The 26,276-nt window shown below is 40.4% G+C and overlaps 1 protein-coding gene across 3 annotated transcripts in view; it reads left to right on the top strand.

Annotated features, from left to right (window-relative positions):
- Positions 1-18,125, top strand: part of SLC44A5 (solute carrier family 44 member 5) — a 64,110-nt gene extending 45,985 nt beyond the window's left edge. For all 3 annotated transcript variants that reach the window (XM_066193048.1, XM_066193047.1, XM_066193046.1), the window contains exons 12-22: positions 2,481-2,580; positions 5,375-5,467; positions 6,400-6,487; positions 8,172-8,434; positions 9,516-9,610; positions 9,986-10,089; positions 11,314-11,387; positions 13,239-13,309; positions 14,365-14,453; positions 15,081-15,165; positions 17,086-18,125. In XM_066193048.1, the coding sequence (XP_066049145.1) occupies positions 2,481-2,580; positions 5,375-5,467; positions 6,400-6,487; positions 8,172-8,434; positions 9,516-9,610; positions 9,986-10,089; positions 11,314-11,387; positions 13,239-13,309; positions 14,365-14,453; positions 15,081-15,165; positions 17,086-17,201 (1,178 nt within the window). In that variant the 3' untranslated portion in view covers positions 17,202-18,125. The remainder of the gene's footprint in view (positions 1-2,480; positions 2,581-5,374; positions 5,468-6,399; positions 6,488-8,171; positions 8,435-9,515; positions 9,611-9,985; positions 10,090-11,313; positions 11,388-13,238; positions 13,310-14,364; positions 14,454-15,080; positions 15,166-17,085) is intronic.
- The last annotated feature ends 8,151 nt before the right edge of the window (positions 18,126-26,276 follow it).

The following is a 26,276-nucleotide window of genomic DNA, read 5'->3' as shown; positions in this document are numbered from 1 at the left end:
CACTTGTGTCACTGAATTTTCTTGGAGTCTGATCTAAGACTTTATGATGAACCATTTTAAACAAAATCCTGCTGGAACAAGACAGCCGTGCTGGTTTTGCACAGAAGTGATCTTTCCAAGAATGTTACAGCAAAACCAATCAGTGACTAGGTTTGAATATTGACTGTTCTTCTCTTGTGCGAAGTTTCCATGGCAGATCAAAAGAGACTTCTCTCTCTAAATGAACTCATGAAAGACTATTTTATAGGTAGTAAACTGACCTAGAGTTCAAAGTTTTGTCACTATATGTTGTCCCTGAGAAGGGAAAGGAAAGTTGTGAGGAAGGAGAAGTGTTTTGAAGGTTTTATTCTAATTCTTTTTTTTCTCTCTCTTGTAGTATTGTTAATAAGCCTGTCTTTATACCCTTTTAAGTTCTGAGCCTGCTTTGCTTTTCTCCTAATCCTATCTCACAGCAGAACAAGAGTAAATAATTCTAGTAAGAACTCAAACCACTACACATAATTCGGGAAACAAAAATGGATGAACCTGAAACCAATACACGCATTGGTGTTTCCACCCGGTTTCGACCTGAAACCGTCAAAGCAACCTGCAGCATACACGTTCTTCCCCAAGAAAGGAGGGGCAGAAGAGAGAAGAAATAATTGCCAAATATTACTTGCACTCCTGTTACTGCTCTATTAGAAGACACACAGACTTTTAGTTAGTGATGAATGGGTCATAATCAAAAACACCGCCTCTCCGTATTGGTAGCTAAATTAATAGAACAGTAGCTTACTGCTTAAATCCCTTCTCTTGTTTCTGTTGTCATTTACTTCTGTGCTGGATCATTAAGCTTATGAGGCATCTTCCATATGTATTGTTGAGGAAGAGCTTTTTAGTGTGCTCTGCCTAGAGAATATTAGGACTTTTATTATGTGTTCTTTTCTTGTAACTCTTCAAGCTCTTCCCCTGCCTGATTCTTAGCAGTCTATAGTTTATTTAGAGTTTAGTGTCACTTTCACAAGAGTAAATTGAGGTACTCAGGAATTAAATTACTTTTCCAAAATCACCCAGCAAAGTAAATAGTTACATATCCTTGAAGAAAACACAGTCAGAGTCCTAGTCTAGAACTCATCATGTACTGGCATTGCATGCCTTTTTCACAATGTTTCGAACAAGTGCATTCATCTAACAGAGCCAAATTGGAATGAGACCAACTTTAAAGAAGTTATATATTCCTTTATGGGAAAATGGTATTGAAATGTATTTAACAAAAACTTTGTTTTGAGCAAGGTCTATGGCTCTGAGTACCACAGCAGTCACTTGCCACTTGCAGTTCTGTTGCCAGGGGTAATACTTGGGATTGTAATTCAGCAGCATCTGTGACTATTGAGTCTGATATTCTGAGACTATGTCTAAGCTGTGGGACCTAAAGCCAAATCTCGTCTTCCTTTGCAAACCTTCATGTAAGTTTTGGGATACTTAAGGGTACTGTCCCTTCTGTCTTCCTCTCCCTCCACGGAACTTCCTGGTTTCAGCTGGAGGACACAGGTCCTGCTGCATAGAACAACCTGCCCCTTCTGGGCTGGTTTAAGCGTTGTCTAACAATCTGAAGCACCAAAAATAAATGGATATGTCTCAGAGTCAGAGGATGGGTGCTTCAGGCATTAAAGAGTCAGTCTTCTCTAGGTGAAGTTCACAGAATTTTCTTACTTTCTACTGCAAAAGTAGGTTTTGAACCAACATGAATGGAAATCAGACAGAAGTAGACTATTGAAATCAGAGTTATGATTCAAATACTGCTTATCACTAAGAGCTCTCAGCTCTGTAATATCAGAGCATGATTCCAGCAACATGACTGGAAGGTGAAAGTAATTTGTCCAGAATGATCCTATCTTAGTCTCTTCCTTTTTTTTTTTTTTTTTTTTTTTAACTCAGGTGAAAGGAGCTCATGCCAGGTTAATACTCAAACAAACCTGTTGATTTTAGTACATCTACATTTTAGAACAGTGTAGATCAGAAAAATGCACTCTCCATGAAAAACTTGACTCTTCATCTCCTATTTTTAATTATCTAAATACTGAAAATGAGCAACAGTGTGGTGTGAACAAATGCTTGTATTATGAGCAAAATTCTTGTTTATGGAAAGTAGAATTTGTAAAGGACGAGCTGTATCTAAGGCGAGATACTGCAGCCACACTGAAGTAAATTTTTATCTTTTCCTGAGAATTACATGTTCTATTTTTCTGTTAAAAATATAATTATCAGGGTCATGCACATTCTGACTAACTCTCTGCATATAGAATTTTTTTTAGAATGGAACTTAGAAACCTGTGAAATGGGATTGAAGTTTGGCAGATGCAGTTGGAGAAAGAACTGCTCAAGCAGAGAATTTTACAGAGTTTGTGGAGAATAGTTCAAATTACAAGGAAAAAAATTACAGAGGCAGCATATTGGTTTGGTTCTTGATAAATCTGACTTCTTTATTTGCTTGTTTACAGTGATAATACTTTGTGGTGTTGAGGTCATAATCATACTGATGCTGATCTTCCTAAGAAATCGGATCCGGATTGCTATTGCACTCTTGAAAGAAGGTAGTAGGTATGTTTGTCTGATTTTAATATATATTGAATTTTATTAAATGATCTCTAGAGTATACTCTTCTTGAACTCCATCTTGCGCCACCAAGGGCAGAAAATTGGGGTTTAAAATACGGCACTGCATTTGTTGAATCAAACACATTCAACAAGGAGTTCAAGGGAGGCATTCAAGGAATGCCAGTTACCTTTTAATGAGGTTGTGCTTAATAGAGCTTTCTCTTTTAAAGTAAGGTATTTCTTATCACTCCGCTTCTTGCCTTAAGAATGCATACACTGTTGATGCTACCACATTATCCTTAGTGCAAAGAAGGTGTCTCAGCAGAAAAGCCAAGTGTGGTATACTGTTCATAAGAGACTGGAACCTGTAAGTGCCAACTTTGCTCTGTCATTGGATTGTCTTTGGAGTCATATACTAGTGGTAGAGGACTGGTACTGTTTTGGCTGTGGCTTCTATTTAGGAAAGACTAGGAGATTCTACTGGCTCCCATCAAACTTCTGTGTGGACAGGCATAAATCTGCAGAGAGAAAAGGAAACTTCTATGACCAGACATTGTAAAAGGGTGCAGTCTAAGATACTTCTTTCTAGCTCTGAGTAAAGAAGAGAGCGGAGCAGGATATGAGAGTTTAGGGTCTAAGGGACCTCTTCATTGTGCGTTTCCTGAAATCTGCATAGGCTTTGTTCGCAGTAGTTCCTGTTTTACACAGTGCAAACACTTAGTGGTGATGTTTTCTTTGTTTGGTTGGTTTTTTCGGTTGGTTGGGATTTTTTTTGTTTGTTTTGTTGTTTTGGTTTTGTTGGTTTTTTTTTAATGGGAATATTACAAAGGATAAATGGACTTAAAACTGACTGACTTAAAACATCAGGCCCTTGGGTTTCATTGCGAATAAGTTGTGGTCTCATAGGCCCTGAAAGCAAGGCTGTGTTCTCAGAGCACATCGTTAGCTCTGAGTTCATCTATATGCACTTGCTTGTGGTTTTCTGCCATCTCTATTGCCACTGTGGTTCTCCGGAATCAGGATTTGGGATTTTTGTCATGGGATTAAAATATACTGAAGGTCTACATTTAGCCAGGTATTTGTTTCCTGTCTTACGCTGTGCAATTGGAGCATAGCAATTAATTTAGACTGCACTAAATTATACTCTTAAATTCCTGTTCCTTAAAATCCAGGAACACTTTTTAACATTCTTCAAAACCTTTGTTCACAACCTTGACAGATGGAAGGATTTTAGAAAGTTCATAAACTTCTTGCTGATTTGTAATAACATTATGTAGTTTTCCAGCAGCATAGAAAGGTCACTTGAAGGTGAACTTTTTGCTCTTGTGCATAATGGCTGAGGTGAAACACTGTATGTAATTACTGTAAACCTAACAGACCATGTCCTGTATTTAGGAAGATAAAATGTAAAGTGCTAATGAACTGGAAATAAAATTATGTTTTTCAATACCTTTTAGCTACATTTTTATTACAGTTATAATGCAAATAATTGACTTGAAATCCATAATTAGAAACAACAGTTGTTAGTCAGTGTTGGAATAATAGACCATGGTCTTAATGGTAACTAAGAGGCCCTACTACCAATGACTGCTGAACACAGCTAATTTGTTGTGATTATTTCTCAGACAGTTTAAGGCTGTGTTCTCCAGTATGACTCAAAATGGACTTTTTTGTCTCTGGGCTCAAAAATTGATTTTGCTTATAACCTCTGGATTGCACATGACAGTTTCCTTGCATTCCCCCCAGCATTTACTACTTTACCTTTAGAAACTGAGTAAATTTTTCTCCTTTTGCATTCTGGAAACTGCATCTTATAAAACAAACAGCATCAGAAGTGCCCTAAGTCATAGGAGAAATACTGTAGGAAATAATACTAGACAAAAAGGCTTGTGGTAAACAGAGTCAGCCTGTAAGTTTCAGTGAACAAAGCACATGCTTTCTGAATTGACATCCAGTGAGATACCCAGCTGGAGCTGTTCACTTCTGGGATAGCAGCAGGTTTACCAAGAGGGCTGGTATCAACTCCCACTTACAGAGAATGAGCCCCCGGCAGGGTAGGAACTAGAATGCTCGAGTTCCTGCTCCCTAGTCACATTCTAGCCACAGCAATTAGCTGTAGAATATCAGTCTACGTATGCCTTGATATTAAAAGAAGCTCTCTAAGCTGTCAACAGGAAAAGGCAATTATTCGTTTTGCCTTCCAGTAGTCATAGGTGAGCACGACTTGCCTACAGCACGTGCAGGGAAAGTCACATAGTCACAGGAAGGTGTCAGTCTGTCCTGGCATTGCAAAGACAAGTTGATTGTCTCTGCCCCTGAATAGCTAGCACTTAACGCAGGAAAGTTTCTGGGAACAGAGTTGTCAAATACGAAACAGAGCAAGGTCTTTTCAGGTCTGTAAGAGAGAAGGAAGAACACAAAATGAGCAGAGTGGGGTAAGGACATAAAGGGTAATGTCTGCAGCAGTTGGCAAGAAGATGGCATGGAAATCAGTTAATGACCTAGAAAGAGATGGATCTCTGAAGCAGTTATGAAGAAGGAAAAAGTAGAAGACAGGCTGGAACATGGCAATCTGATAAAGTTCATTGTAGTACCATTGATAAAAGTGGAGTGGTAGAAATGACAAAGTCAAGGTTTGAAGACACAAGAAAAAAATTCCTGCAGTACTCTGAGATCCCAGTATTAGATTATGCTGAGTGTCAGCAAGGTTCTCAAAGTAAAATTGCTAGAAGAGGACTGATAAAAAGCCTGTTTCTGGAATTGTTGTAGCTTACTGATATATTTTGTTTCTTTTTTAGGGCAATTGGCTATATAATGTCTACACTGTTCTACCCAATCGTCACCTTCTTACTCATTGCAATTTGTATTTCCTACTGGGCTGTGACAGCTGTGTATCCTTCTGTCTGTGTACCTATCTGGAGCAAGTCTTCTGGTCCGCAGGACTAGATAATTTTCTGCTATTTTACGTTAATTAAACCATTATTAAGAGGGCTATTTGGTCACTTAGCATTTACTCTTCTGGTGCGGTCTTCCGCATGGCACATCTACATATGATGTACAAATCAGACAGTGATTTTATTAGAATTAAAAAAAAAAATGGACTAAAATTCAGACCAAGGCAGGGGCATCATACAAAGCCTTGTATACTGCAGAAGGTTGACTCTAGGGTTGAAAAGGGCCCTCAGCGAGGAGTGAATATGGTCTTTATTGTGCTGTGTGCTCCATAGGCTCGGTGTTAATGGTTTCTTAGTTAACTGGAAGTGGAGTGGGTTCTCTGTGTGTTTTGTTCGGAAAAATATGAGGAAGGAGTGATAGAATATACAGTGCACTATCTCCTCTGAATTGCCTAACAGCAACCGCTGTTTGTTCCTGACCAGCAGGGATTCGATGAGGATTAAAAAAGGGGAAAACTGCAATTTAAAAACCAGCTGTTTATTTCATATGCAGAGAGGGTCAGTTGTTGCTGTTCAGGGAGTGTTAACTCATCCTTATGCCCTGTATCTACTTCTGCCAAAATACAGGAACTACTGTACAGTCTGCCTTGTCAAAGACAGATGTGGAGGAGAGATGGGGACAATTTTCAAGGTTATGCCCCCTGCCCATTCTGGTCAGGGGTTATTACAGCTCCAGGTATGAGTTTGCCTTAGCTCTCTCAGTAATAAGAGTACTTGGTCTTGTCTGCCAACCCTTCAGATATATCTCTGCAGGGCAAGAGTGGTTTTTCTGTTATCTACACAAGTTCTTTAGAGCTAGTGGTTGCCCAATGCCCAAAGTTGCTCAAAAGCCACAATTCTGTGATTCCTCCTTAAAATATTTCGTTCAGTTTTCTGGCCACGTCAGGAGAACCTGTGTATAAAGTAATGGCAAATCAAACACTGTGCAAGTATGCAAACCTAACTTGTGACCCGGAGGTAAGTGTAACAAATATTTACCTATAGTGAGAGCTATACTAATTATTTTTCTTAATCACTATTAAATGCACTGCTAGTAAAAAATGTGTGTATTTTAAGTAATGAGTCCCCATGTTAAATCTGAAAATATTACCTAATGTTCAGGTAACACTTTTTTGTTTTATAGACATAAACTAGGGTTTCTACTAAACTGTCCTGTAAATGTTAACATTTTAATTTTCAGGGTGAGAAAGGAAAAGACAGAAACAAAATTTTATTGGAAAGATGTTCTTGAATTTGTGAGGAGTCTGTTCTTTGGTCTTCCAAAGGCAATGGTAGACTTTGAAAGCTACACCTCAAACTTGCTCAGGGACTAGCCATGATTTGAAGCAGAAGCTTAGCTTCCTCTGGCACAGTAATTACCTTTATGAAACTCCAAAAATTTTTGTCCTGTTTTTTTTTTTTTTTTTAAATTTTGCCTTCAGTCAAATGTTTTTACTGGTTTGTGGATTTGCGTTTAAGAGTTCTTTAAAAACCAGAAATATTTATCAAATGTTATGCACCAGGGGAAAAATAATTCCATGCACCAGCACACGCTGCAGGTGACCTCCTGGAGGACAGCTCTGAGGAGAAGGCCCTGGTGATCTTGGGGAATGGCAAGCTTTCCCTGAGCCAGCAGTTTGTCCTGGGGGCCAAGAGGCCAATGGGATCCTGGGGTGCTTCAGGAAGAGCATTTCCAGCAGGTCAGGGATGTGGTCCTGCCCCTCTGCTCAGTGCTGTGAAGCACATCTGGGGTGCTGTGTCCCACTCTGGGCTGATCAGGACAAGAGGAACATGGAGCTCCTGGAGCGGGGCCAGCAGAGGCTGCAGAGCTGAGGAAGGGCTGGAGCATCTCTGTGCCCAAGAAAGGCTGAGGCAGCTGGGGCTGTTGAGCCTGGAGAGGAGCCCCAGCTGAGAGGGGCCCTCAGCCCCTGTCTGTCTCAGGCCCTCAGTCTGTCAGTGTCTGCAGGGAGGGGGCAGAGCATGAACCAGGCTCTGCTCCAGGGGCCCAGCAGTGGCACCAGAGGCAATGAGCAGAAAGTGATGCATTAAATTTCACGGTATTGCGGTGGTGATGCACACTGTGTTCATGTCTAAACACTACAAAAGAAAGGAATTAGAATTTTTCTGGTTTAGTTTCATGTCCAAACCAAGCAAATACATGAAATGAACACTAGAAATAGGGAAAAGTAATTAGATGTAAAGATTACTCCTTTTCTTAATAGTCTGAGATACATAAGCTAAGTTGTGACCACATCCACAGTTTGTATTAAATGGTATAGCTCAGTTTTTCATTTTAACCATGGTGATTTACCTGAACATCTGATTTGGCCTCTAGTTTTCAAGTAATTCTTTTTTTTAATTGAGCAGAATTTCTTATATAAGCCTTTATGTATCTTAAAACTAGATTCCTGAAATTCAAATTCCACTTATTTAAGTTTCAGGGATGTGGTGAACAGCTTTGTTTGCCAATATGCAGTTCAAAGCTAAGTCCTTGATATGAATCCTTAAATATGTAAACAGGTTACCTAGTATTGCAGTTTTGAATGAGCTAATAAAACATCAAGCAGAGTTATGTTATTTGTATTAACCTGCAAAACTTCAGAGGCTATGTACATAGAATTCATTGCTTATGATTGTGTTGTTTATTTTTCTTTCTATTTAGACTTTTAACACAACCAATGTGACTAAATTGTGCCCAGGTGCTCAGTGTACTTTTGCTTTTTATGGAGGAGAAAGCCTGTACCATAAGTACATCTTCATCTTCCAGTTAGCCAATGCCTTTGTCTTTCTCTGGCTGGTGAACTTTGCAATTGCACTGGGTCAATGTACCCTTGCTGGTGCCTTTGCCTCTTACTATTGGGCCTATCGAAAACCAGCTGATATTCCACTGTGGCCACTCTTCTCTTCGTTTGGACGAGCAATACGGTAAGAGTGTGGAGCTGGAAGTGAGCCTTGCCATGTATCTGACAAGTCCTCTTTTTACATCTAGGGAAGCCAGTCCTAGAATATCATAAGAAAATGACTAGTCAGTGTTATGGTTTAATGTTGATGGCAGTCAAGCCCCCCACAGCCACCTGCCTGCTCCCCAGAAGTGGGGTGGAGGAGAGAATCTGAAGGGTGAAAATGTGAAAACACATCGGCTGAGTTGAAGACAGTTTAATAGGCAAAAGAAAGCTGCATGCACAAGCAGAGCAAAGCAAGGAGTTCATTCCCCATTTCCCACAGGCAGGCACATGTTCAGGCATCCCCAGTACAGCTTCTTCATGTATAGCAGTGTCTGGGAAAGATGACCTCCATAACTCCAAATGCTCCCCTCTTATCCCTCCTTGCACCAGCTGTTACTGCTGAGCACGACACAGTATGGTGTGAGGTATCCCTGGGGTCATTTGGTGTCAGCTATCCTGGCCATGTCCCCTCCCAGCTCCTCATGCACCCCTAACCTGCTTACCAGTGGGGCAGGGTGAGGAGCAGAGCAGTCCCTGGTGCTGTGCAAGTGCTTTCAACAGTGGCTAAAGCATGGGTGAGCTGTCATAGCTGTCCTGGTCAAAAATCCAAAACATAGCACAGCACAAGCTACTATGAAAGAAACTAGCTCTAGTCCATCCAACCAGCACAACTGGGAAGATGTAGTTACTAGGGAAAGGCTGAATCCTGTAGCCCTACAACACCAAGGCAGCTGCAGCTCCCTGCCCCTAGGTCCAACCAGTTGTAATCCTAAGCAGGTACCCCCAGTAGACACACACACAAAATACATGTATACCACACATGTGCACACAGATTGAGAGATGGACACAGCACTCACACATACCAACAGCACCAATGGCTTCATCCTGTTCCTCTGTGGTAGATTGGGATGAAGGTCTATTAGTCTTATGTAATTCCCATTGATGGACCTTCCTTCCTTCCTTCACTTCTGGTTTTATTTGTATATACATACACATATGCATACATATATCCATGTACGTAGGCACATGTGTGACATAACAGTCAAATATTTTGTTTTTAGATACCATACAGGTTCGCTGGCATTTGGAGCCTTAATTCTTGCAATTGTCCAGCTTATTAGAGTAATACTGGAGTATCTGGATCACAAACTGAAAGGTGAGATTTATGAATCTGCCCTAAGTTGTTAAGACCTTCCTTGCTAAATTACTTCCTCACTTTTACAAGCTTTTTTTTAGCAAGGAAAAGAGACTAATTCCATATTATCCATTGTAGTTTCTTTTGAAGACAGTAAATTTGTGTTCATTTATTCAAACTGCGTCTGTGTTCTTGGGAACCTCATGCAAAGTTCAAATTCGATATGAGTCTGATCTAATTGAAAGCTAGTGAGTTAAATTTGGTTGAGAGAGAGAGCCCATACCTAGAAATAAACAAATAATGTCACAATTCAAGATCTTCTTCTGAATAGCTTTCTACATTCTGAAGACTGTTCATGAGTTCTGTGTATGATGTACTCTCTCCTGCTCTTTTCAGGTACTCAGAATTCCTTCACTAGATTCCTACTCTGCTGCCTCAAGTGCTGTTTCTGGTGTTTGGAAAAATTCTTAAAATTTATAAACAGAAATGCCTACATCATGGTATGTGACGTGTCTGCATGTGGTCTCCCCTATCTAGGACACTAAAATATCCTAGACACTACTAGTTGATCAGAAGCCAGCATTACTTGAAACTGCTGAATAAATAATGGGATTTATGGGAGTTTTCAGTACATGCATATGGTTTTACCATGAAAAAGTAAGAATTTTTTCCTTCTAATTTCAACCTCTTTTTTTTTCTCCTGTCTTTGTCCATCACCCTCACCCCCAAAATAAGTGGGAAAGGATGGAATAACTGGTTAACTCTCCCTGTAATTCAATAATTTGTATCCTGATTTCAACAGGAATATTTGCTTGTTTCATATTGCATGTTGATGACATTTCTGTTTGGAGGCAATATTTGAATAAGGTCAGAAGGCATGTGACAATTGTATTTCCGCCTGAAAGTTAAAAGCACAAATTCTACTAGCAGCAGCAGTGATATTTCTCTCAAATAAGCCTTCTTAGCCTCCAGATAAGAGAAGTTTGAAATCCTCACTAATAAATTAATATACTCAGGTTTCAGCCTAGGATGTTCTGGCTTGGAGCAATTTCAATGATTGAATGGTACAGTTGCAGACTTCTTGTCTCAAAGGAGGTCACTCTAGTGGATCCATTACCACCTGTGTTGAGCAATTAATGTGTCAAATTTTTGCCATCCTGAAGAGGAAATGTTGTTTTTGACAATTTTGACAAACTGAGCTGAGAGCTGTTCTAGCATGTCTTACCCTGGTGGAGACTATTCCAGGAAGAAGTGGTTTTGTTCCTGAATAACTTTAGCTGCTTTATTTTATGCTGATTTGTTCTTCAGGGAAAGCAGCATCAGGTCCAAGGAGATAACTACAGAGATCAGCTCACTTCAGCTCTACAAGTGCCTATTCTTTTCCACTGACGATAAATCTAGTGTAGGTAACTAGCAAAGGGAGAAGAATCCATCAACTAGCACCTTTTTTGCTTTGCTTGGCCAACTAAGTACTGAGTCTACTACCTGTGAGATCACAAGGGGTGGCATGCCCATCGCCAGGTGATTTGAAGGGGAGTAGTATTCTGTCCCAGCCTGATGGGAAGCATTGAGAAGTAGCAGGGGACTGAGGAAAGTGTTTTATGTTCATCTGAGTTTCAAGGCCACATATTAGGGAGAACTGTGCATTACATGCAGATAGATCCTTGCATACAAGAAGGTATCCTAATTATTTAAAATACTTAACAGCTACTATTATTTTGCAGATTGCCATATATGGTAAGAACTTCTGCACCTCGGCAAAGGATGCATTCTTTTTGCTCATGCGCAATGTGGTGAGGTAAGGGATTATCTCCCAGTCCTTGGAAATTTTAGGAGTTCCTGCTATTGCACCCTGCAGGCACACTTTTTTCCTCTCCCATATCTCCTCCAAATACTGAGAGCTGCTTCTGTCCTCAGGCCTGGCCCTCACTTCTTACACTCAGTGTGTAACAACAGGCTGTCCAGTACAGTAACCCATGCAGAGCTGATGTAATCTCATGATTCTGTTGTGATTGGTCCTTTAAATTCCTAAGTATCCAGTACACTGTAACAATGCCTCCAAGAAACAAGTGGAGTCCCTGAGAGGAGATCTGCAGATACATGGGAATGGGGTGCTCGTCATCTGCTGTATATTTGTTTTTTGAGCTTTGGTCCACTTGGTCTGAGAAAGGGGAAGCAGAAAAACCTAAGTTTTCAGATTAATTCAGAAATCTTATGAGGTATTGGAGAGTGGAAGTAAAGAAGACAGGATACTTTCCTTTCAAAAAGATTGTCTTTAACAACCAGATGTCCTCTGATGCTTGGAAATTTCCTGGCTGTTTTCTCCACTACCAAGCATGTTGCCAGACTCCCTATTCTCGTCAGTACTTTTCCTTCATTGCTCCTGGCTCCTCCTTTGCTACTGTAAGATCAAAAAATAATGGGAGGGTAACTTAGGAGCAGGCCATGTTGATGCAATAGCACGCAATCTAATTACCAAGCGAGAGACATGGTAAAACGGGTCACGTGGTTTAAAGCATTAAGCGAAGGACTGGGAGGAGGAGAGAAATGGAGGGGAAGGCTGAAAGAGGAAAGTGGAAATGATGCTTAAGAAAGATGGGGAAAGGACTGGAGCTGGGAGATGGAATACCTTGACTGTGTTACTCTGCACTAATATCAGGACAGTGATGTCCATACTGAGTACTAGCTGTGCAATAGAAAAGAGAAGCTGCCTTTATTTCCTTACAGAATATCACCTCTCTGCTCCTTCTGATTTTGCTCTTAATCAGGAAGAACAACAGTTAAAAGCTAGACATATAATTCTATTTCAAGTAAAGATGTTTTTATCTCATGTATTTTGCCTAACCTGAATATTGAGAGGTTAATGATGATTTGTCTCTTTAGTAGTTCTTAACGTTTATTTTTCACGGTGGTCAGTACTGAATATTACCGTATCCATAATGGTACTATGACCCTCAGTGCTGTCAAGAGGTTGATGATACAAAGTTCATATTTCACCCCATTATTTATCTGCAGTTTCTGATTAGACAGGCTGGCAGGACATTGAGCAGAAACTCCCTGCTGTGCTTCAATGAGAGCTGCAGATTTATCGTCAGCTTTTCTGTCTACCTTCTTTCATCTGTGATTATCTTCCTGCTTTGAGGTCTCCTGCCTTTGGTGTTGTACCATGATATCTTAAAATGGTAGATTTGAGGTCATGAAAGATGGCCAGATAGGACCAAGTGAAAAGGAGGCCTACCAGCAATCTACATAAATACTGCTTTTTGTTTTGATGTGTACTTTCCCTAATCTGGCCTGCCTTATCTGTGCCCATAGAAGTAAGGCTGAAATAAAAATATTTTGAAGTTTTGGTTGGTTGATTTTTTTTTTAAATCAACTTGAGGAATAAACAGTCTTCATGTCAGTCCTGTAGCAGCGTTGCTACATTAAGGCCTTACTCAACAAAGGCTCAGTGCTTTTTGTCCTCCTGAGATTACACTGTAGCAACACCCATCTCAGCACTGCCTGTCTGTGGGGATATGTCCTCAGCCTGTAAAACCAGCAGAAGACAGTTTCTGGTCATGTTTTGCAATTATCCATAGATTTAAGGAGAAAGAATACAAATGTCTGGTTTGTGATGATTATGTATCATTTGTCCTTTGCTAAACAGGGTTGCAGTTCTGGACAAAGTTACAGACTTCCTTCTATTTCTGGGGAAAATCCTTGTTGCTGGTGGTGTAGGTAAGCTGGTTGGGGTTTTTTTCTAAATTGTATGCTCTGTTTTCTGCTACCCACAAGCATGCCTGCCATATTCGTATATGCTTAGTTAGCAGCTGGAGGTTCTCATTGGTCTGACCATTTGGAAATCTGCTTCTGTTTTTCTAGGATTTGCTAGATTGAACTGAAACCTTTTTTCTTCCCCTTTCTCCCTCGTACCGAGCACCTGGTTTGCCTTGACAGTATCTTTTCCATAATTGCTTTTACAGCTCTTGTATGTGTGGCTGGTGCAAGGACTTCTGCAGCCATAGCATCATAGTTGAATCACACAAAATTCGCATCCAATTAGTCAGCCACAGTCAGTTCTCCTTTTGTAAGAACTGAACAACAGATGAGATTCACCGGGTAACAGACAACTGCCTACAAGATGTGGTAGTACAGGTCTGCAGGAATGGACCTGAAGCTCTGCTGTATTTGAGCCCATTATAGCTATAAGCTATAGTAAAAGAAATAGAATATTTCTAGCATCCTTATAGGATTTTCTTTGTTATGAGTAATCATCAAGTAGATTATTCATGGTTTTATGTGACAGAAAAATGTTTTTCTATTTTTTAAATGAAGCACTTTCAGAAATTCAGGTTGGCAGTGTTCTGTTGTGGTTTTTCCAAATTGTCACAGCAGTTTCAAAAAACTATTTTACAGATAACCATATTTTGCATTCTGTCTATTTTCAAAGTTAACTAATTAATTATATTTTAATCAAGTACAACAAATACCAAGAGCTGATCTAAAATATTATGTCATCACTGTAGAATGACAATATTTATTAATTTAGCTGTTAAGTTCAGTAGAATGGTGAAACAAAACAACTCACTAAAGTCTTTCTGGGCCCATTAATATCTTTATGGTAATTGATTAATTTACATATCTCTTCTGTTAGATAATTAGTATTGAAGAATATATTGTTTACAAACTTTCATTGAAACCAGCTTTGGATCTGTTGTCTGTCTTATCCATTCTTTAGATCCTGGGAAATCAGAGCTAACATGGGAATCACTAATTGCCTGTGCTTCTTGCAGGTGTCCTTGCATTCTTTTTCTTCACACAGAGAATACCAATCTTTGCACAGGAAGTGCCAATGCTAAATTACTACTGGGTACCATTGTTGGTAAGGCAACCATTTAATCTCCTGAACACTTGCGGCAGTTTGAGGTGCTCAGAGTACTCAGGGCATGGTCTGGGAACAGCTTCTTTGGTCAGCATCTCAGTGCCAGAGTGTCCACCCAAGTGTGGACTGACTGAGCTGCTGCACTCCAGTCCTTGGGATCCTTCAGGTGGAAGTGGAACTGCAGTAGCTCTGAATCTTCAGAAAAGTTAGGTTTCACATCTCCTCAGATTTCCCGATTCAGCGAGACACTGATGACAGAATGGCTTCTAATGGAAGGGACTTGCAATGCATCTCTTTCTCCTTTTGTAGGCTTAAACTTCAGAACATCTCCAGGCTGAGTGGTTCCTGGAGGAGTTCAGAATATTCTTGGCATATATTCTCCTCAGAGGTTGAAATAGTTCCTGTTGGGAACTATTTCCAGCTGGAAAACTAGGACCTACTACATGTTAGAATGCAGTCTTGAACCTGTAATCCCTGTCCACAGCATTAGTAGCCTTTGGTAGAAAGACAGAGCTGACATTAAATTCTTCTAAATTTGCTTAGCAGATTAGGCTTCTGACTTATGTTAATAGTACCACAGTGGTTCCAAAAGACATTTGGGGGTCTGTTGTGGTTTGTTTTTTGTAGACGGTCATCATTGGCTCCTATCTAGTTGCACACGGGTTCTTCAGCGTCTATGCAATGTGTGTTGACACGCTTTTCCTCTGCTTTTGTAAGTACTGTGTTTTCTTATAGTAATACCTGCAAGTCATGGAGAGAGGAGTAGAAAATCACCTTATCCATTCCTTACAGAGGTCTGGTGACATACTAGCAAACTGTATGAAAAATTAGCAGCATCTTCTTTTCATATTGGCTCTGTGATACGGTCTTCCGTGTTCTAGTATTCAAATTTAATTACTTTAGGAAGTGTAAGGTAGCTTTATGGTTTATGGAAATATCTGGCTTTTGTTTTCCAGATGTTTCTTAAATTTCATTAAGTTTACTTTGGGGTGCTTTGTGAAGAATCCTGTACAGTGCTGATTTGCTTAAGCATCTTGACAATAACAAATATATTCTTTGGTATATAGGTGGTGCTTTGTTTTCAGTTTAATAACCCTGAACAAAGCATTATGCTGAATTACCTCAAAGGTTCTGTAAAATACCACTTGAAACTAACTGTCCCTTGGACTCCCAATAGCAAACAATCATGGGCCCTGTCAAAGGCTGTCCAGTCGGAGAGTAAAATCACAAAAGAAATCTGTTGGTCTTGAATTAGGATATGATTATGAGAAGCAGACATCCTTAGCATGTGGTAACCTTTCATGTGCTGTATTTTTCTATAATGAAAGCCATTCTGGTAGGTCCAAGTAGAAGTTAGTTACATGGTAATGATTGTTCTTGGAATTTGCAAATTATTTTATAATACTAAGGGAAATAGTCATAGGCTTGATCTTTCATAAATATGCACTATGGATTACAGAAGTGAGGTAAACATGGTAATACTGAATCTTTAAACACTCACTTTATTTCCCTAGAAACTAGGTTAGCAGGGATTTGAAAAACTGCATTGCTAAAGAATAACAGGAACAAGATCAGTTAGAAAACTCAGAATTGGTATCTAGTTGAGAGCTACATCCTATTTCTCTCATGTTATGAACTTTGAACACAGGCAGACATAGCACTAATAACACTAAAAAAAATAAGCTAAACCACAACTAAATAAATAAATTATTACTGTTACTTATTTATGTATTTGGTTATTTAGAATGAAATGGATTATAGCAAGTTTGTTGGTGTGCTCAAAACCTAAAAGACTCCCTTTTTAGTTTATTCCAGAGACACATGGTATATATTGCCACGGAAAAAAAAAATTAAGATTTGCCTCCTCTAGCTTCTTTGGCCATTCCTTACAACTCAGACTCCCTTTCTGGCTCTGCAGATCCAGCTGTCTGTCTCTGCAGGGCTGCAGTCGCAGTGACTGTGATTCAGTGGCACTCCCTCCCCATTGCCCATTGGTGTGTAATTGTTCACTGGTCTGTCACTGCTGCATGGCACCAACTGGGCTGAACCCTGACTCGTGATTTAGTCATGACCTGCTGTAGGATAGAAAGTAATGTCTGCCTTGTTGTTTTAAATTCGTATTCTGTTCTGCTTCCCATGCTCCCATTAAGCGATGAACAATAGATCAGATAGAATACTATAAATTCACGGCAACAAATTTTCACATGAACTTTATCTTTGGCTGTGAAAAATGGTCCAGTTTTAGAAAGTGCTTAACTCCATGGCAGTCTTTGTGACACATCTTCTAAAAAGGGATTTCCAAAGTGCTAGGGTTCAGTGGAAGAATGAGAGTTTCTGAAAATTTCCACCTATACTGCCAAACCAAAGATCTGGAGAATAAAAAGGATATATTGCTATCATTAAAAAATGGCAAGATGTTTGTGTCTCTGCATCATGTAAAACCTCTTGTGGTCTAAGAAAATAGAAATTTTATAATGTCTTCCATCAACTTAATAGTAAAACTAAATTACCTTGATTGAGTTTCTTTTAATGCTGGGTCTTTTGCTCTCTCCTTGTTTCAATTCTGTTTGTGTCTGTGTGTGTGGTTGTACTGCTGCTTCCTTTTTTGACTGGTTTTGCTGTGTAAATTCAGGTGAAGACCTGGAAAGAAATGATGGATCTACAGCAAAACCGTACTTCATGTCAGCTAGCCTCCACCGTATTCTAGGGAAGAAGAAACTAAGCCCTAAGAAGGCAGTGGGACAATGAACGCTAAACCTCAACATCAAAAAGTGTCACTTTTAAGCAAAACGTGTATAAAGTAGGCAAAAGTAAAAACTGTAAATGATGCTTCTGGTTAATGGGTGATTCTTTTTTCATTTTGCTTATATATTAAAAAAAAGAGCAACACTGGTATGATTTAACTAGTTTAAATGCTTAAACTAACAGCTGTGAAAACAAGGCCACATTTTAGTTTATAGAGTGCCTATGAAAAGGAAAATGTAAATTTGAAACTTTTATAAGTGTATAATGATGTTTTAATAACTTTTGTAATACAAGTTGCTGCCTTAGATGACAGCAGTTTTGATAATGTTTCTTCTTATAAGTGTATATTTGTAAAAGAAATTCAGGCAATTTTTTGAAAGCACTAACGTATAACCTAATTAGCCATAAAAAAAGATAGTTTGAGACTCTAGTTAACGAGGAGATGGTACTAAATTTGTAAATATGGTGCTATGATTGTATTTTTTTGTACAAGCTGGTTCACAGCTATTTAAACTGTGATTATACATGCATTAATGATTCCCTACACTGAAAAATGTAGTGATATTTTAATCACATCCACAACTGCATCTTTTAAGACATGATGGTACCCTGCAGGTCCCAAAGAAAGTAGTCAGAAAAGACTTTAGTTGATACTGCTTAAAGTGAAGTTTTCTGGGAGTTGTGCTTAAAAGATGATACAACTGAGAGAAGGTCCCACTGCAGCTGAAGTGATTTGTGGTTCACACAAATGAGGTTCCATCTGGTACAAGATGGTGAATGTATAATTTTTAGCTGATGTCTAAGAGAGATGCACATGTGTTAATATCCCCCTATCCCTGACAAGTCTCTGATTGTGTTCTGTGTTACAAGGAGGTTGAGCTTCACTGAAAGGAAAATGAAATGCAGTCGTTTTTTTAATTGAAAGAAGGTCTTTGCTCTGTGTGTGTGCACAAGGAGTTCCATTGCCTCTGCCTAGCTTAGAAGGGCTCCTACCAAGCCATTGGGATGGCTCTGTGGGTGCCGAGAGCCAGGGCTGCACTTCCTGCGCATCTCCATGCTCCCAGTGGCTCACACAGTAAGGTACTAGGACACTGAATTCAAGTCTTTTCATGGTACAGGATGAATGGTTCAGCTACTGAGAGATGCTCTGAAAGATTTAGTGTGCTTTTTGATTCTTAAATTTGCCCAGTCATTAGTACAAAGTCATCAATACACCTGTTGGTAGAAAGCACATTAACATTTGGTGTCGTTTATGACCTTCCCAGTAGTGGAACTGTCACTGCCATTAAGCAGCAGCTCTGCTGATGGAAAGTCTTAACACTGGAGAGTTTCTCAAGTCTGTTACTGCCAAGCCTGAGCAAAAAAGATTTTAATTTATTAGTCTCCTGGAGGAGCCAAGGACCCAGCCATACTGAGGCCTGCCCCTAGTTTTCATGGATTCCAGTGTACCGAAGGAGTTATTCCAGTACTGTCCACTTTCCAGGAGTGGCATGTGCCATACATTTGCCAGTTCTGCGACAGGAGTTTAGCACTTAGAAATACTTTTCTAACCCTAGAAGTCCATTTGTGTCACAAAAAGAAATGCAAATTCTTTTCCAGATTATTTGAAGGCAAGTTTCTGGGGAAAATTTACTGACCATCCACATCCCAATGGGATTTTGCTCTCTAACTTACAGCTCTGGTTTGTGATGACTGTGATCACTGCAAAGGCAGTAACACTGTCCTTGCTACGGGTGTGAGGTCGTGTTGATGCACAAGTGACCACCATCCACATGCTTGCAGTCGTGGACATGGTAAGATGTTGAAATTCAGTGACCTGAGGTGCAGATGGGTGTGTCCTTGTAAGCTTTCTCTGTGGTCCAATGGATTCTGGAGCCCTTTTCCCTGAAGCAAAAATGAAGGGTTAAGTGTAGGACTCGAGATGTAATAAAGGCATACGGTTTCCAATGTAGCTACTGATTATAGGCACCTTTAGATTTTGGTAACTCCTCCTGAGATACCCTAGAGTAAACTTGACTTTCAGAAAGGACTGAGAATCCTTTGGGGAAAAAAAAGGACTCCTGAGGGATGAAGTTTTTCATTACCATCATCATCATCATCATCATCATCATCATCATTATCATTCCTTTCTCATTATGTGCATGACATGGATTACACCCCCCACCTCCCCCCCCCCCCCCCCCCCCCCCCCCATGATTCTTTCTGAGAATTAAGTCAGTAAGTTTTGGGGGTATGTGTAACCATTCTGTGATTAAAGAAGCTGTTGGTCTCATTACAGTCCATGTTCTAAAGCTTTTTTTTTTTTTCTTTAGTACTATTGATTAATTTTCACCTAAAGAACCTGCATTACATAATCTATATTTCTACTGGACTTGAGTGTCTTACTGGGAGCTCAACTGAAAAAGCGTATTTCTGAATATAGCTTGCTTTTTTATCATATGAATGTAACCACAGAGTTTACCGGGAATAAAACATAGTAGAAATAGTATACAGTTATTTGGTCAGAAAACTTTTGTAACAAGCCTATGCATTTACTAAAGGAATTTCTAAAAGTGAAAGTTTTAAATTGTATTATTATTTATATACAGTAAAAATATATATATATGTAAAAATTTGCTCCTCTCACTATTTTGTGAAAGTATTTAGAATGTAACTGATCATCATTTCTGAGAAGAAAATTTAAAAGCCATTTTCTTATAATGTAATTATGAGAACTGTGAAAATACGAAGCAATACCATGTAGATTTTGTAATCAATAAATTCAGTAAGTAGTAATTATTTAATATTAAAATTGGCTTTCTAAAAATAAATTACTAATAATTACTAAGTCAAAATTAATGCAAATATTTAATTGGGAAAGATTCACCTAAGATATTTCAAGACTATCTTATTATAATGGTTCCTAATTAATCCTGTGGGCCAGAGGCTGCAGATGTGCACCACAGAGGAGGTACTAATAATGACATTTATGGATTTGGACTTTTACTTCGCTGCTTGGTTTAGTATGAAATTCAAAATTCCATTTTTTACTTTAGAGAGTGGAGCACGGTAAAATCTGCCATGTGCTTTGCTGCTGAGCCCCCTGGGGCTGGTGGCACAGTGCCCGCAGTGCCACCAGCTGCGCTGGTTCTGTGCTCGCGGTGCCGGTGGACGGAGGGCACGGGAGACCCCAAAACCTGCAGCCCCCGAGCTGCTGAGGGCGTGCCAGGGGCAGGGATGTCAGTCAGGGTCAGGCCAGGCACCTTCCCCTGGGAGGAGCTGTGGAAAGGCAGGTGGATCTGAAGAATGACCCTTTCAGATGAGTAGGATAAAGAACATTCTCAAGATAACAAACAAGCAGAATGTAGAAACCAAGACAGTAGAAAACACCTGCTATCACATCCATGTAATCACGTTTGTTTAGCTTGGTTTGGATTCATTGTAGTATCTCCCTAGAGCATATTACTAAATGGTTTTCATTTACATGTTTTATACCAAAGTTTTAATGTCAAGCCTTCAAATTTTGTAAAAAACAAACAAACAAAAAACACCAAAAAAACCCTCCCAACCAAACAAAAAAAACCATGGAAACAAAACACAGAAATTAGAAGATAGGATCATTTCTTTTGCTGAGTTGTTTTTGGTTTGTTTTTTTTTTTTCCAGACAGTATTCAGCAGATGATTCTTGGGTGATCCAAGGATGCTGAATATTCTTTTAAATGTTAGTATATAATGAAATATTTTACTATTGCATGTTCTGCTGTAGAACAGGAAAAATATTTTGGTGGATGCAATGTCAGGCTGATTCTGGAATAGTCAGTAAGTGTTCTTCCACAAATGGGCTGTCAGAGAAATGATAATGAAGAATAAACTGACTGTTTTTGAGTAACCGAGAATGTCTCCCTTTGACCAGTTGCTCAGCCTGGACAGCTGTGTCCTTGCAGACAAAGTGCCTTACTGGCTGTTACTTCACCTGGCTTACATTTTGAAATTCATTTATACCATGTAGACTACAAAACAGAAGAGGTTAGAGAGGAGAACCAACACTTTATTTCAAATTGACTAACATAAAATGAACTGTAGTAAGGATGTCCGATGTGTTTGCACTGTGTGATGCAGCACCCATCATTTCCCTGTTGCTGTTGTCAGATTATGAAAGTTGATGGTATGGTCCGGAAGAAAACATGACAATAGTGTTGCAAATAAATGAAAACAATGCAAGACTGTTCCATTTTTATACAGCAGATTTTAAAAATAGCTTTAATTTGAGGTATAGTGGACTTCTGAGTAGGGCCTGTTCTGCTTTCTGTTTACAATGATCATGCGTGTTGTACCTGTGTAACTGTGGGTAGAACTGGGCTCTTGCTACTTACAACAGAAGGAATAAAGCTAAAAAGTACATATATATTACTGTAATACATCTATTTGCGTGTTTATAAGTATAAAGTTCCTTCTCCATTTCAAGACTGATAATTTCCTATACTGGAACCGTTTTATAAATTGTTCTAAATTTTTAAACTTTTGATACAGGCAATGATTTTTGGGGTAATATGTAATTTGTACTGCACTGTAAACAATTAGAAAATGAGTGTTTCTTCATGTTCAAGTAACACTAGTGCTATTACTATTAAAATTGTCTGTTACTCTATGCTACAAAATGTCCACATGCATTTGTCCAAAATAATGAGTTTTAAAAATGGCTCTTTGATGTTTAAGAAATGAAAGGTAGGTTACTGTTTCATTAACATGATTCTTAAGATTGTATTGTTTTGCCAAAACCGAATTAACACGAGCGCGATGATTTGAGCTCTAAACCGTGTTGCTTCTGCTATGCAGAAATAGAGTCCTATTGTTTAAATATCTTTGATAACGGAAGTGCTTAATTTTGATGTTACTTCACCATTTTACAGTTCTTGGGGATTGTTCTAATAAAGATTTCGATATAAGCCGGAGTGCGTCTGCACCGCGCCGGGCTGTACGCGGGGCTGCGCGGGGCGGGAGCGGGGGCTCTGCCGAGCGGCGGCAGCAGCGGAGCGGGGCGGGCGCGGCTCCGGGCGCGGCTCCGGGCGCGGCTCCGGGCGCGGCTCCGGGCGCGGCTCGGGGCGCGGCTCCGGGCGCGGCTCCGGGCGCGGCTCCGGGCGCGGCTCCGGGCGCGGCGCCGGGCGCGGCTCCGGGCGCGGCTCCGGGCGCGGCTCCGGGCGCGGCTCGGGGCGCGGCTCCGGGCGCGGCTCCGGGCGCGGCTCCGGGCGCGGCTCGGGGCGCGGCTCCGGGCGCGGCTCGGGGCGCGGCTCCGGGCGCGGCTCGGGGCGCGGCTCCGGGCGCGGCTCCGGGCGCGGCTCCGGGCGCGGCTCCGGGCGCGGCTCCGGGCGCGGCTCCGGGCGCGGCTCCGGCTGCGCTGGGGCGGAGCGGGGCGCGGGGCGCGGTTTGGTGCCGGCGGGGCGCGGGCTGCCAGGCGCAGTTTGATGCCGAGGGCGTGCGGGCCGACTGCTGCCGCGTAGGAGCGGAGCAGAGGAGGCGCCGGGAGGGGCCGCTGCCACTGCTCGTGGTTGGAGAGGATGTCTGGGGTTTATTTATAAACGATGGAGGATTGTTTGTTACATTTCTTTCATTTCAATTTAAAATTTTTGAACCATGTAATAATAAACCATGCTGTTTTTTATCTCAACCAGAATTGGGATCTTATATAAAGCAAGGTGTATGGCTGAAATGATACCATAGAACTCAGTAGAAATCTTTTTTGGAGTTTAGAAGGCTCACAGTCATATTTCCCCCTGTCCTTGTGAGAAGTGAAACCTTTATTGTACACCATGAGTTGGCAGAGCATTACAGGCAGATGACTGTTGCATACGTTTTTTTTTCTGGAGGACGAGAAAGGAAAAAGGTCACCACCAAACGCTGTGGAAAAGCTTTTCAGGGATGGGAATGGATTTCAGCAGAGGTAGCAGTGGAGCAATTATTTGGAGTCAGGACAAAGGAAGAATTTGGACTCAAGGTTAAGGTATGCCTTGTAAGTCATTCCATATGTGGGGAGTCTTGTCTGAAGTTCCTTCTGGCATTCAGCATTCCCTGCAAAGGGACCTTGAATGAGCACAGCAAGTTTTTGAATTAGCAAAGCGGTCTGGTATGGCTGTGTGTTTGGGATTCAGTGGCTGAAAAGCAAATAGATGCAGACACAGAATCTGTGTACGTATAGTTGCAGTACATATCATTTAAGGGAAAATGAGTGTGTATGAAACTTATACCATAGGATGCTATTTTTTAGCAAAGGTTAAATGCTATCAGTGTTGGTGGGGAGACTGGTTGGTTTGGGCTGTCGTCACTGGTGTGAGTAGCAGTACTTGTCCCACCAGGGGTGGAAGGCAGCTGCTGGAAAAGGGAACTTAAAGTTGTGGGTTTGATCCCTGTATGGGCTCTTCTCTTAAGAGCTGGACTCGATGGTCTTTGAATATCCCTTCCTACTCTGAATATTCTGTGATTCTGTGTAAGTAAATGCTTATGGAGAGGAGACTGACACAGCCTAAGAGGCTTAGATGTGGGCCAGTTCAGTCCAAACTAGACAGTGAAAGGCAAACAAGCCAAAGTGATCTTCAGAAGAATATTGGTGTTCCCTGATTAGTTCAAAACCTACCTGGAGCATTTTCTCGTGTATGAGCAGTCTGCTCCCCAGTCTTTTCTAGGGATCCTACTTTTGCGGAATTGGTTCTTTTTGGTTAGCCTAGAGGAATGTGCAAGTGTCCCCAGCAGTCCTGGAATGTGGACCAGTGACCCATGTCAGCACTTGGAGGCTACTCATTTTCAGTCAGTAGGATTGTTTTGGGAAGCACCTATGTTCTGATGAGCACCTTGTTCAGGGAGATGCCGTCTTTGGCACTGGTGCCAGCTGCTCAGGGAGAGGGGAAGAGAGGCTGCCTCACTCTGCTCGGGCACCACGAGTTGTCATTGTGCTGCAGTTGTTCTGGGCCACAGTAACAGTGCAGAAGTGGTGTGAGCTGACTGAAATTTCTGCTAAAGAAGGAAATGGTATTGTAACTGACCTGTTAGAGTCAAACAGACCCTGGTCAAAAATATGAGATCAAAATATAAAGTATTTCTGTTTGTTTTTTGTTTTTTTTTTTTTTTTTTGTTTGTTTGTTTTTTTGTTGTTTTTTCTCAGCCAGTGTCTGATGTGTACTATCTTTGTGGTTTGACTTTGCAGATGAATGTTGCTTTTGGTGCATTTTCTGCAAAACCTGGCATGTTCCTTTGCAAATCCACACATCTGCAGAGGGCTTGGAGAAGGATTGTTTTATACGGAGCTTCATAATGTAGTTTCTGGTTGCCATCATTTTCAACACATCTGACCAACTCAATTTCCTGTCTTGAATCAACTTTCATTTCATTAAGTCCCAGGTTCTCATTTCTGTTGGTTTGGCTGGGCTCTGCAGGCAATCTGTTTTAATTTTAGAGTCTGAAAGAGGCTAAGTTTGGAAAAGAATCCAAGTCCTCCCAGGAGAATGGTCTGTACTTATTTTGCTCCAAATGATAACGTCTAAAGGGTTTTGTAGTTTTTATTTTACTTTTTGTTTGTTTATTTCAGTTTACAAAGGTCCACTTTCTTAGAGAAATACTGACAATTTGAACAGTCATGACATTAGTATGTTTAAACTCACAAGTGAGTTGTTTTTTTGAGGACACTAACAATGGTCCAAAACAGATTAACAAATCATAATATAACAGCTGCAGTGGTTCTGGGTCACCAGAGCCTAAAAAAATTGTTAAACTCCTTGTAAGTTTTCTTTTAGTGGCTCTTGTATTGCAGTGGCAACTCTTTCTGAACTGATGTGATAAACCTGCATGGGCATATTTGAATGTATCAGTGGAGCGTGTCTGAGCATCCCAGTCACCTGAACAAATTCCTGCAGAGACACTGAAGATCAAAGTGCACGTTGAAAGGTAACATTTGTATGCATTTAACTATGCATATCATAGGTACACACTTCTTTGATCTTAAAATCGTATTTTGGCTAAATGCCTGTATCCGTATTATAGGAATACTAGTATTTCTGCTGATTGTTTCTGAAAACAGTAAAAAAAAAAAAGTGGCTGCTAGTGATTCTGCATTCAGCATATTACAGCTTACATAGTATTTATGTATCTGATGACCTGCTAACTTAAACAAAAGTCAAATGCTTCCCTGTGTGATTTTTTTAAATCAAGTAGCTATCATAAAAATGCAATGGCCTAATTTTAAAATAAGAAAATGTGTTATTTTTTTATATATTAGTATACTGTTCGTTATCCTAAGTTTTCCCTGTTTTGGTAATAACCTTTGTTTTTGGGAGGCTTGGAGCAGGAGACATCTTTCTCCCATGAGATTAACTTGGGAAATAAGATTGGTGCAGCTGCATCACATGGCAGGTGTTGCATCATTCAGGAAGGGGACTGGTTTCTGTTGCAGTATGGCAGTGTTTTAGAAAAACTCTCTCAGCCTAATGCCAGCTGCTGACAGCTCTGGCACAGGAAGACTCAAAGCCCAGATGCTCTGCTGCAGTCTCCTATTTTCAATGCAGTCTTCATGTTCCTAGCCCCACCCACAAATGTCTGCTCACGCACCCAACAGTAGCAAAAGATGAATGCTCATGCTTCCTATTTTCATAGGAAAATTGCTCCCCATAGACTTTAATCCTGTTCTGGCTTTGGAACCAAACAGAAAGAGGTGTCTCATAAAGAAGCTTAAACTTGATTTTGTTTCAGGCAACCTGAAGCTAATTCAAATAAGAGTAAATAATTACTTTTCCTTAAAGGGGCTCAGTGCAAGCCAAGTTGCATTATAAATTGCCAATTTATATTAACATCCAAATTAACATTATTTAGCATTTAACTGGTAAAACTTCAGCATATCAGACAAATGAACAAAAACTAGTTTGCCTACTGCTACGCATGCACTGTGGTAGCATGCAGATATATGGAACTAGCTCAGGTACTGAAAATGGCAACTGGAGCTCAGTATTCTACCCAGGGCATTTAACTTAGAAGTTATGTATGCTCAAATAAAATCTAAGTGCAGTCAAGTTCCACAACAGCCCCCATCTGGAGTGTTTTGTGAAAAAAAAAAAAAAG

The sequence above is a fragment of the Chamaea fasciata genome, unplaced genomic scaffold, assembly GCF_029207755.1.
Source record: "Chamaea fasciata isolate MVZ Bird 193981 ecotype frontalis unplaced genomic scaffold, bChaFas1.0.hap1 SCAF_10, whole genome shotgun sequence".
NCBI lineage: Eukaryota > Metazoa > Chordata > Aves > Passeriformes > Sylviidae > Chamaea > Chamaea fasciata.
The sequence above is the reverse complement of the archived record's forward strand: the minus strand, read 5'-3'. Positions and strand labels throughout refer to the sequence as shown.